The 10,636-nt window shown below is 41.8% G+C and overlaps 1 protein-coding gene across 2 annotated transcripts; it reads right to left on the bottom strand.

The window, feature by feature from the left end:
- Positions 1 to 7,809: 7,809 nt before the first annotated feature.
- On the bottom strand, positions 7,810 to 10,075 carry LOC112590045 (uncharacterized). 2 transcript variants are annotated; one of them, XM_025305573.1, is made up of 3 exons: positions 9,567 to 10,075; positions 9,160 to 9,483; positions 7,810 to 8,762 (listed from the first exon to the last, which is right to left on the bottom strand). In XM_025305573.1, exons 1-3 carry the CDS (start codon positions 10,054 to 10,056, stop codon positions 8,458 to 8,460), a joined length of 1,119 nt encoding a protein of 372 aa, XP_025161358.1. In that variant the 5' UTR covers positions 10,057 to 10,075; the 3' UTR covers positions 7,810 to 8,457. The 2 variants fall into 2 exon arrangements, with proteins under 2 accessions (XP_025161358.1, XP_025161359.1); XM_025305574.1 differs by lacking the exon at positions 7,810 to 8,762 and adding an exon at positions 8,765 to 8,803.
- Positions 10,076 to 10,636: the final 561 nt, after the last annotated feature.

Here is a 10,636-nt window from a genome sequence, read left to right on the forward strand (position 1 = left end):
CAAATCTTTTGAATAAAATAATATCGATAGTACGTTTAAGATGGACATATAGAAAAAACTAGGAGAATGGAGCAAAAAAATCAAATTTCGGCCGTTTTTTTGTACAAATATTTATTTGTACAAAAATTTAATCTGCTAAAAACTACTGCAAAAATTTCTGTTTTTGAACATCAGAAAAATATTTGGCGAAAACTTCAGACCTCTACATTCAATATTCTCCGAGGAATCGATTTTTCCCCCCTTAATCACTCTGAAAGAAAAATGTACAGAGACGTGCGGAACGACCGACAGGCATCTGTCGAAATGTTTGTTTTCCCCCACAACAATCCCTTCACTTCATCGAAATTACACTGAGAAATATGTACCGCGCCGTTCGGCACGGCTAATTCGTATTTCTCGAATCGTTCGTTTTTCCTCCTTCATCGAAATAACGCTGAAAGAAATGTACAGCGTCGTTCGCCACGGCTGACCCGCCTTGACCAAGTCCTTCGTTCTCACGCCACCCCCTCCCCTCTTCTGAGAATAACGACGAAGATCGTGCACGGCACGAGCCGGCATGGTAAAACGCTCTTTCGTCAAAATCTCCGTATTCTCCCCACTCCTCAGAATATCGGCGAAGACCATGCACGTTTCAGTTCGGCACGGCTGACTAGCATTTCACGAGTTCCTCCCTCTCTATTTCATCCCAGAAACTGGTCATCTCAGACAATGAATGTCGTGTCTGACACGCAGGAAGGCATGCAATAAATTTGACTTTCGTTGTCGATCTCACGCAGCGCATTCGGTCAAAGTAGAAAAGGGGACGTCAACCTTCAATCGCCACGGCTAACCTACGTTCTCTGAAACATTCGTTTTCACCTTACACCACAATAAAAATAAAATGTGTCTTTCCAAATCCTGCGTTTTCACCCACTTCATCACAATAACGGTGAGAAAAACATGTACAGTGCCGTCAGGACCGGCTAATCCATACCTCTCGTATCCATGATAACTCCCCTTCCCCTTCGACCCAATTGAAATGACTCCGAAAATATAAACAGCTCAACTCAGCAAAGCTGACGGACATCTCTCATATCATTCGTTTTCTCCCCTCTTTCGTGAACTTTCGTGGAAAAAAAAACAGGCAGAGCTAGATTCGACAAAGCTGACGGGCATCTATCGCATCGTTCATCTTTCTCTACCCACAGCGAAATTTCCTGGAAAAAAACGAATAGTTCGAGTCAGCAAGGCTGACGTGCGTCTCTCGCATCGTACGTTTTCTCCCCCCCTTCAGCGAAGCCTCATCGAAAAAAACCATCACCTCGACCTGGAAGAAAACGAACAGCTCGATTCGGCAAAGCTGCCGGGCATTTCCCGCACCGTTTGTTTTCTCCCCCCCTCAGCGATATCGCCTGGAAGAAAACGAAGAGATCGTGTCGGCAAAGCTGGCGGACAACACACGCATCGTTCGTTTTCTCCCCCCTTCAGCGAACCCTCGTGGAAGAAAACGAATACCTCGATTCGGTAAAGCCGACGGGCATCTCTCGCATCGCTCGTTTTCCTCCCACTCAGCGAATCTCGCCCAGAGAAAATGTAAAGCGACATTCGGAATGGCCGACGGACATCGCATGTATTGTTCGTTCTCTCCTCCCTCCCCCTTTCGTCGAAGTCTCTTGGAAGGAACGAACACCTCGCTTCGGTAAAACTGGCCGGCCACACTCGCATCGTTCGTTTTCTCCCCCCTCTAGGAAAAAAAAGTACACCTCGACTCAGCAAAGCTAGCGGCCAACTCTCGCATCGTTCGTTTTCTCCCCCCTTCTGCGAAGCCTCATGGAAAAAAACGAAGAGTTCGATTCGGTAAAACTGGTGAGCAACACTCGCATCGTTCGTTTTCTCCCCCCCTCCTTTTGGAAAAAACGAAGAGCTCGATTCGGTTAAACTGGCGGGTAACTCCCGCATCTTTCGTTTCTCCCTCCCCCTCCCCACCCAATGAAATATCATGAAAAAAACGAAGAGAACGATTCGGCAAAACTGCTGGGCATCTCTCGCATTGTGCGTTTTCTCGCCCTTTCAACGAAATATCATGAAAAAAAACGAAGACCTCGTTTCGGCAAAGCTACCGGGCAACTCTCGCATCGTTCGTTTTCTCGTTCCCTCAACGGAATATCATGAAAAAAAAACGATTCGGCAAAGCTGACAGGCAACTCTCGCATCGTTCGTTTTCTCGCTCCCTCAACGAAATATCATGGAAAAAAACGAAAAGCTCGATTCGGCAAAGCTGCCGGGCAACTCCCGCTTCTTTCGTTTTCTTCCCCCTCAATGAAATATCATGAAAAAAAACGAAGAGCTCGATTCGGCAAAGTTGCCGGGCAACTCTCGCATCCTACGTTTTCTCGTTCCCTCAACGAAATATCATGAAAAAAAAACGATTCGGCAATGCTGCTGGGCATCTCCCGCATTGTTTGTTTTCTCGCTCCCTCAACGAAATATCATGAAAAAAAACGAAAAGCTCGATTCGGCAAAGCTGCCGGACAACTCTCGCATCGTTCGTTTTCTCGCTCCCTCAACGAAATATCATGAAAAAAAAACGAAGAGCTCGATTTGGCAAAGTTGCTGGGCATCTCCGGCATCGTGCGTTTCCTCCCCTCTTCAGCGAAGCATCTCGGAAAAAACGAAAACCTCGATTCGGCAATGCGGCCGGGTATCTCTCGCATCGTTCGTTCTCTCCCCCCTCAGCGATATCACCTGGAAAAGACGAAGAGCTCGGCTCGGCAAAGCTGGCGGGCAACACTCGCATCGCTCGTTTTCTCCCCCCTTCAGCGAAGCCTCGTCGAAGAAAACGAATACCTCGCTTCGGCAAAGCTGCCGGGCGTCTCTCGCATCGTTCGTTTTCTCCCCCCTCAATGATATGTCATAGAAAAAAACGAAGAGCTCGATTCGGCAAAGCTGCTGGGCATCTCTCGCATCTTACGTTTTATCCCCCCTTCTGCGAAGCCTCGTGGAAAAAAACGAAAACCTCGATTCGGCAAAACTGGCAGGCAACTCTGGCATAGTTCGTTCTCTCCCCCCTCAATGAAATATCATGAAACAAAACGGATACCTCGATTCGGCAAAACGGCCGAGTGTCTCTCGTATTGTTCGTTTTCTCGTTTCCTCAACCAAATATCATGAAAAAAACGAAGAGTTCGATTCGGCAAAGCTGCCGGGCATCTCCTGCATCGTTCATTTTCACGCTCCCTCAACGAAATATCATGAAAAAAAACGAAGACCTCGTTTCGGCAAAGCTGCCTGGCAACTCTGGCATCGTTCGTTTTCTCGCTCCCTCAACGAAATATCATGAAAAAAAACGAAGACCTCGTTTCGGCAAAGCTGCCGGGCAACTCTCGCATCGTTCGTTTTCTCGTTCCCTCAACGGAATATCATGAAAAAAAACGATTCGTCAAAGTTGCCGGGCAACTCTAGCCTCGTTCGTTTTCTCACTCCCTAAACGAAATATCATGAAAAAAAAAACGAAGAGCTCGAATCGGCAAAGTTGCTGGGCATCTCTCGCATCGTTCGTTCTCTCCCCCTTCAACGAAATATCATGAAAAAAAACGAAAACCTCGATTCGGCAAAGCGGCCGGGCATCTCTCGCATCGTTCATTCTCTCCCCCCCTCAGTGAAGTCTCGTGGAAGAAAACGAATACCTCGCTCTCGACAAAACTGCCGGTCGTCTTTCGCATCGTTCGTTTTCTCCCCCCTCAATGAAATATTATGGAAAAAAACGAAGAGCTCGATTCAGCAAAGCTGCTGGGCATCTCCCGCATCTTACGTTCTATCCCCCTCTTCTGCGAAGCCACATGGAAAAAAACGAAAATCTCAATTCGGCAAAACTGGCCGGCAACCCTCGCATAGTTCGTTCTCTCAACCCTCAATAAAATATCATGAAAAAAAAACGAATACCTCGATTCGGCAAAACGCCCGAGTGTCTCTCGCAACGTTCGTTTTCTCGTTTCCTCAACGAAATATCGTGAAAAAGAACGATTCGGCAAAGCTGCCGGGCGCCTCAAGCACCGTTCGTTTTCTCGCTCCCTCAATAAAATATCATGGAAAAAAACGATGAGCTCGATTCGGCAAAGCTGCTGGGCATCTCGCGCATTTTACGTTTTATCCCCCCTTCTGCGAAGCCTCATGGAAAAAAACGAAAATCTCGATTCGGCAAAACTGGCAGGCAACTCTCGCATAGTTCGTTCTCTCCCACCTCAATGAAATATCATGAAAAAAAAGCAGATACTTCGATTCGGCAAAACGCCCGAGTGTCGCTCGCATCATTCGTTTTCTCGTTTCCTCAACGAAATATCGTGAAAAAGAACGATTCGGCAAAGCTGCTGGACATCTCCCGCATCATTCGTTTACTCGCTCTCTTGACGAAACATCATGAAAAAAACGAATTGTTCGATTCGGCAAAGCTGCCGGGCATCTCCCGCATCGTTCGTTTTCTCGCTCCCTCAGCGAAATATCATGAAAAAACGAAGACCTCGTTTCGGCAAAGCTGCCGAGCAACTCTCGCATCGTTCGTTTTCTCGTTCCCTCAACGGAATATCATGAAAAAAAAATGATTCGGCAAAGCTGACGGGCAACTCTCGCATCGTTCGTTTTCTCGCTTCCTCAACGAAATATCATGGAAAAAACGAAGAGCTCGATTCGGCAAGGCTGCTGGGTATCTTCCGCATCTTACGTTCTATCCCCCCTTCTGCGAAGCCTCATGGAAAAAAACGAAAACCTCGATTCGGCAAAACTGGCGGGCAACTCTCGCATCGTTCGTTTTCTCCCCCCTCAATGAAATATCATGAAAAAAAACGAAGAGCTCGAATCGGCAAAGCCGCCGGGCATCTCTCACATCGTTCGTTTTCTCGGTCCCTCAACGAAATATCATGAAAAAGAAACGAGAAACTCGATTCGGCAAAGCTGCCGGGCAACTCTCGCATCGTTTGTTTCCTCCCCCTCAAGGAAATATCATGAAAAAAAACGAAGAGCTCGATTCGGCAAAGCTGCCGGGTAACTCGCGCATCGTTCGTTTTCTCGCTCCCTCAACGAAATATCATGAAAAAAAACGAAGAGCTCGATTCGGCAAAGCTGCCGGGCAACTCTCGCATCGTTCGTTTTCTCCCCCCTCAATGAAATATCGTGAAAAAAAACGAAGAGCTCGATTCGGTAAAGCGGCCGGGCATCTCTCACATCGTTCGTTTTCTCGCTCTCTTAACGAAATATCATGAAAAAAAACGAGAAACTCGATTCGGCAAAGCTGCCGGGCAACTCTCGCATCGTTCGTTTTCTCGTTCCCTCAACGAAATATCATAAACAAAACGATTTGGCAAAGCTACTGGGCATCTCTCGCATCGTTCGTTTTCTCGCTCCCTCAACGAAATATCATGAAAAATAACTCGGGCATTTCTTGCATTGTTCCTTTTCTCCCCCGCTGAGCGAATCACGCTGTGAGAAAATGTACAGCGACTTTCGGAACGGCCGAGGGATGTCTCAAGCACCGTTCGTTTTCTCCCCTCCCTTCCCCCTTCTGCGAAGCCTCATGGAAAAAACGATGATCTTGATTCGACAAAGCTGCCGGGCATCTCTTGCATCGGTCGTTTTGTTCTCCCCCTCAACGAAGTATCATGAAAAATACGAATAGCTCGATTCGGCAAAGCTGCCGGGCATCTTTTGCATAAATTTGCGACCGTTTTATCGGCGGTCTGCAATGCGGACGTCTGATTGGTCGTCGGAGAGCCAATCAGGACCACCGACAGCCGCTGCTCCGGTGGAAACTCCCAGGCTGAGTTCCATTATACTTACCTGGCGCAGAGATTACCGTGATCAGGCTGAGTTCCATTATTCACTACCAGTACTGAAAATATATAGTTTGTGTTGCACATACTATGGATTTTCTTCGCTGGAAGTGAATATCGGAACATAGCCCCAGAAGTCGCGGAAGGCCCAATCCGGGAGATGGCACTCTCTCCCATAGGCACGGTTGCGCTAGTAAGTTTCACTCTATTGAATCTATGCCAGGGGGTGCAAACTCGCCTCTTAAAAAATGGGTGACGCATTTCAGCGCCACCACGGTGCGTACCCAGGAAAGGGCCGAACTAAAATGAGTGACGTCACGAGGAGTAGGGATACCCGCTATATTCGAATCAGTCGCGTATGTATGGTACATGTGTATATGTGTAGTGTGTGTGTGTATACATGTTATGAGTGCGCGTATGAGTGCCTATATGTGTCTCACGCGTTGTGTGTCGTATATGTGTACGCTCGTGTACATTGAATAATATAAGAAGTAATTTGAGATATTTTCGGTAAGATTTATTTTTTTATGTTGTTAACATGTGTTATTTTTTGTTATTATCATTTTATGAAAGTTAAAAGTGATTATAATCTACCGTCACTTTTCATTTCCGTACAATGATAATGATATAAAATATGACATGTTAAAACCTAAAAAAATAACTTTACCCAAAAAATTTGAAATTGCTTCTTACACAATCCAATACGCACAAGCATACATACATATGACATTCATTTCATTACAAACAAATATACAAATATTTATTACACAATAGATGTGTATACATATATTATATATAATGACATACATATATTAATAACATATTATACATGACTTATAATGCGCGCATAACTTATAAAAATGATATAATAAAGATATACAATATATTTTACTGTAACACAATTATAATGAATAAAGTGGTAAAGTCACATTTTTACATACTTAGTTTTATTAATATAAATAGTATTAATTATTGTGAAGGGTTCTAATATTAATAAAAAAACGTTAAATTTTTATATAATAAAGCATCAAAGTTTTTCCGTCCCACTTACAGACTGCGGACTGTCAGGAACACATTTTTAGTGTACCTGGTGTGGTTAAAAAATTTTGATGCTAAAGATACGATCGGGGAGACGCAATAGCGCTCTTAGCGTCATTCTATCTTTATTGTTCATTAGATGTACAAGGATAGAATGATGCTGATAGTTCTAATAGTCTTCCTGAACGCAGCCTAAAACCACCAGCATCAATAAATATCCATCCACACTACAAAAATATACAAACAATATATAAATGTGATAATAATTTTACGTGTAATATAATGATACGCTATAACATAACAAATGAAGATATGTCACAGTTAAACAATACATCTATACATACATAAAATCATACAATCCATTCAAGGACAACTCTCTCCGCCGAAGAGCAATACTTCGCCTCTCGTCCTCAGGGCATGCCTTCCGTATAAAAAGCATGGCTTCCTGAGTTGGAGGTTGGAGTAGTGTCCATCATTCATTCTCCTAAATATTCTTCTCAGATGCTACCTGTCCGGCGCTAGGCTAAGGACGTCACATCTTTCCTCCAGTCTCATCCCCTCCTCCTCCGACCTGAAGGCATGCCTTCCCGATCTGTCAGAGAAAGGGAAAATATGACTGCTTCAGACAGATGAGCCAGAGTAGAAGAATCCTACCTGCCCCATTCGCTAAACTAAGCACTCATACCCTAACATACATATAATACAAAAAATATTATATTACATTATATATTGAAAATAATTTGATAATAAAATGAATTGAAAAATATTAATTACAAAATAATAAATATTAATATCTATTTCTATTTTGAATGGACTCTTTATACGCTTGTAACATCTCTTTTCTTTTCAATTTATTTTCTTTAAATAACGCACGCATTCGTTTATTTTGTTTTATACTAATTTTTACATCGCGCATTAAGGAATTAATATTAGAGTTTTTTAACATAAAATTTTTGTCTCTATACCACCAAATAATACATTGAACAATAATTACGTGAATCATAATATCAAATATTTTATCACTATGCTCAATACACTCATGCCAACTCATATTCCTATTCCATTCTTTAAAATGTTGTATAAAATCTTTCGCAATGTTTCGCCTATTACTTCTCGTTTTTAACAATTTAAAAACTCGATTGACTATTTGTTTCGCGCAAACAAAAAATTCACTATTTTTGAAACATGATTCGCATTCCGAGCAATTGTTAACTTTTTTTAGAATTGAAATTATCATTACGCGAGAATAAGCTGAAAATGACGCGGAAATACTATTATCTACTGTATTATTCGATATAAAATCATGCACTTCATCATCGCCATTGTCATTGCGAGCGACATCATGCACTTCCACGTCTGAAAAGTCACCTTTCAAACACTCTTCTAATGATAACAACATAGAGTTATCATCAACGGCCTCGCAATTACCGCCAACTATAGATACTGACTTCATGTTGCTTAGTAATAGAGTGATGTACGACTCTTCAAACTGTGAAGGAGTGGGGTTAATATGACGAACCGCGTGACTTCTAATTTGACCAAAAAAATTTTCTAGCGGATCTTGATTACAATATCGAGCATTTAATTTATGAAAACCAAATTGTGAATGTAAAATATCTCATAATTTTTGAAACCCGTCTATAGTGAATTTCCAGTTTGTAACAGTTGGCACATTCTTAATAATTTCACGTGAAATCTTATCAACATATTTCATTTCGCGTAATATACGTTTTGCACTTACCCAGAAAACATGATGAACACTTGTTTCACTCACCGCTTGTCGCAGGTCATTGTCTTCAACACACTCTTTATCACTTCCATTCACACTGTCAAATAAATCGTTGAAAAAGTTAACACTTTCCGCGGTGGCAAGTCCTTCGTTTTCCTCTATTTTTAAGTCCTTATCTTCGTGGCGAACAACACCTGTAACATACATTTTTATGTTACATAAATAATTGTGTCATCTGTTGCAAAGATCAACAATTTTCTCTAAGTAATTTTTTAACGCCATATGTAACTTATTTTACTATAAAATGGATTATATTTTACATAAATAAAAGACATATATATTTCAATGTTAAAAAAAGATTGATAATATAAGTTTTAGGGCCAATTTTTGCAATCTCCGGGTAGTCTTATCGATAATTTATCGGAAAATCAATCGTGATCGTCGATCAACCGTGATTAGTAAGTAATGGTCAACAATAAATACGATTGGTCAATTCCATTAGAATAACCGGTAATTATAGTTAACCGGAGATTATGAAAATTGCCCTTAAACTTCTTATTTATCTGTATTTTCTAACATAATAATACTTACAATTTGATGTGGCCAATGTTTCAATGCAGCTTGCCATTGTACCACTTAACACTTGAACGGCATATTTCACACGCATTTTCTTAATTTTATCCTCCATAATGTGCTCACATTTAATTTTTTTTAATTGCGGTCGAATTTTGTGTGTCTCTCTGTCCATAATCCACGCAGTCTTAATTATGTCCCACGATGCAATTTTCGCTGATACGCCATTCTCGCAGCTCATCGCTAAGTCCTTTGTTAATAAGTTATTCCTCACGCCTTTGATGAGATGTGGTCCGTCATATAAGGGAACAATTACATATTGCCCCACTTCAAACGTTTGACCTTTTACAAAAGAAATGAATATAAATTAATTATTTACATACACTGTTATAAAAATACCATACTTATTGTTATTCTGAGCTTACTCTGAGTTCTTTCAGAAGACTTGCGTTTCATGTCCGTACGCAGTAGCAGTTCCTTTATTGCAGCCATGTTCGAAGATCCCTGGTCACAAACTGTTGCAACGATGTGAAAGCCTAGATCGTTAATTTTGGAAACATGTTCTTTAATACAACGTACTAATTGCGCTGTATTTGTTTGTTTGCAACAAAAATTATAAGAAATGGGCATCTTCCAGCCCGTGTATAATCCGCGAAGCATAAATACCAAAACGTGATCAGCCATCTTTCCGGTGCGATTATTGCCCCAATCCTCAAGTCCACATATGATATCCTTACGGTTATCATATGTGATCTTGGGTTGAATAGATACCTCGTCCCACATAAGAATGCACACTTTATTTTTCACTGACATCTTTGGAGCTATAGATTCCAAATGTCTCAAAATAAAAGTGTTCAAACCTGCGGAGACTGGTATTTTCTGAAGCGCTAAATGCAACGTTTGAATAGATGGCATATGTGAAAAAATTTGACGTAAATAAGTGTTACGTCCTAGAGGAGGAACGCAACCCTTTCGTTCGCGAGTAAGGCGAACCTCGTTCGTACACGCGTGTCAGTGAACGGGTCAGGGACCCGACGGGTCCCTTTACTCGGGCACCGACGTACGACGAGCGGTCCGTTTTTCGGTCAGGGACGCGAATCCCTTTACCGGGGATAGGACCATGAGTTGACTGTTGGAAGGGTATGTGTGATTTTGAAATTAATTGGAAAAAGAATGAAATATAAACAGATTTATTAAAATAACAAAATGAATTACGGCGCGGTTCAATACAGTTGAGGAATGACTGTGTATGTGTATGTGTGTATGTATGAGAAGTGAAAGAAGGAGGAAATAATAAAAAAAAGGTAGGAATATGAGTAAAGAATTAGTCGGGTGAGGGGGAGCGTGAGTGGTCGGGTGAATTTAAGGGAGTGGATAGTTCGGAAAACGTGGTGGAGGGTTATCCCTATGTTGTTATAATGACCCACTAAAAATGTATTCAATAAACAGGTGGAACCAATAAATAAGAGTATATATATAAAAACAGAACTTACTG

The sequence above is a fragment of the Harpegnathos saltator genome, unplaced genomic scaffold (genome assembly GCF_003227715.2).
Source record: "Harpegnathos saltator strain DR-91 unplaced genomic scaffold, Hsal_v8.6 scaffold70, whole genome shotgun sequence".
Lineage (NCBI taxonomy): Eukaryota > Metazoa > Arthropoda > Insecta > Hymenoptera > Formicidae > Harpegnathos > Harpegnathos saltator.

Excerpts from the sequence above, each read along its gene's own strand:
- LOC112590045 (XM_025305573.1), bottom strand. The coding sequence starts at position 10,056 with ATGCCATCTATTCAAACGTTGCATTTAGCGCTTCAGAAAATACCAGTC. Across the intron at positions 9,484-9,566 it reads GTCTTCTGAAAGAACTCAGA|GTCAAACGTTTGAAGTGGGG; the intron begins GTAAGCTCAGAA and ends CTTTTGTAAAAG. Across the intron at positions 8,763-9,159 it reads AACATTGGCCACATCAAATT|GTGTTGTTCGCCACGAAGAT; the intron begins GTAAGTATTATT and ends TGTATGTTACAG.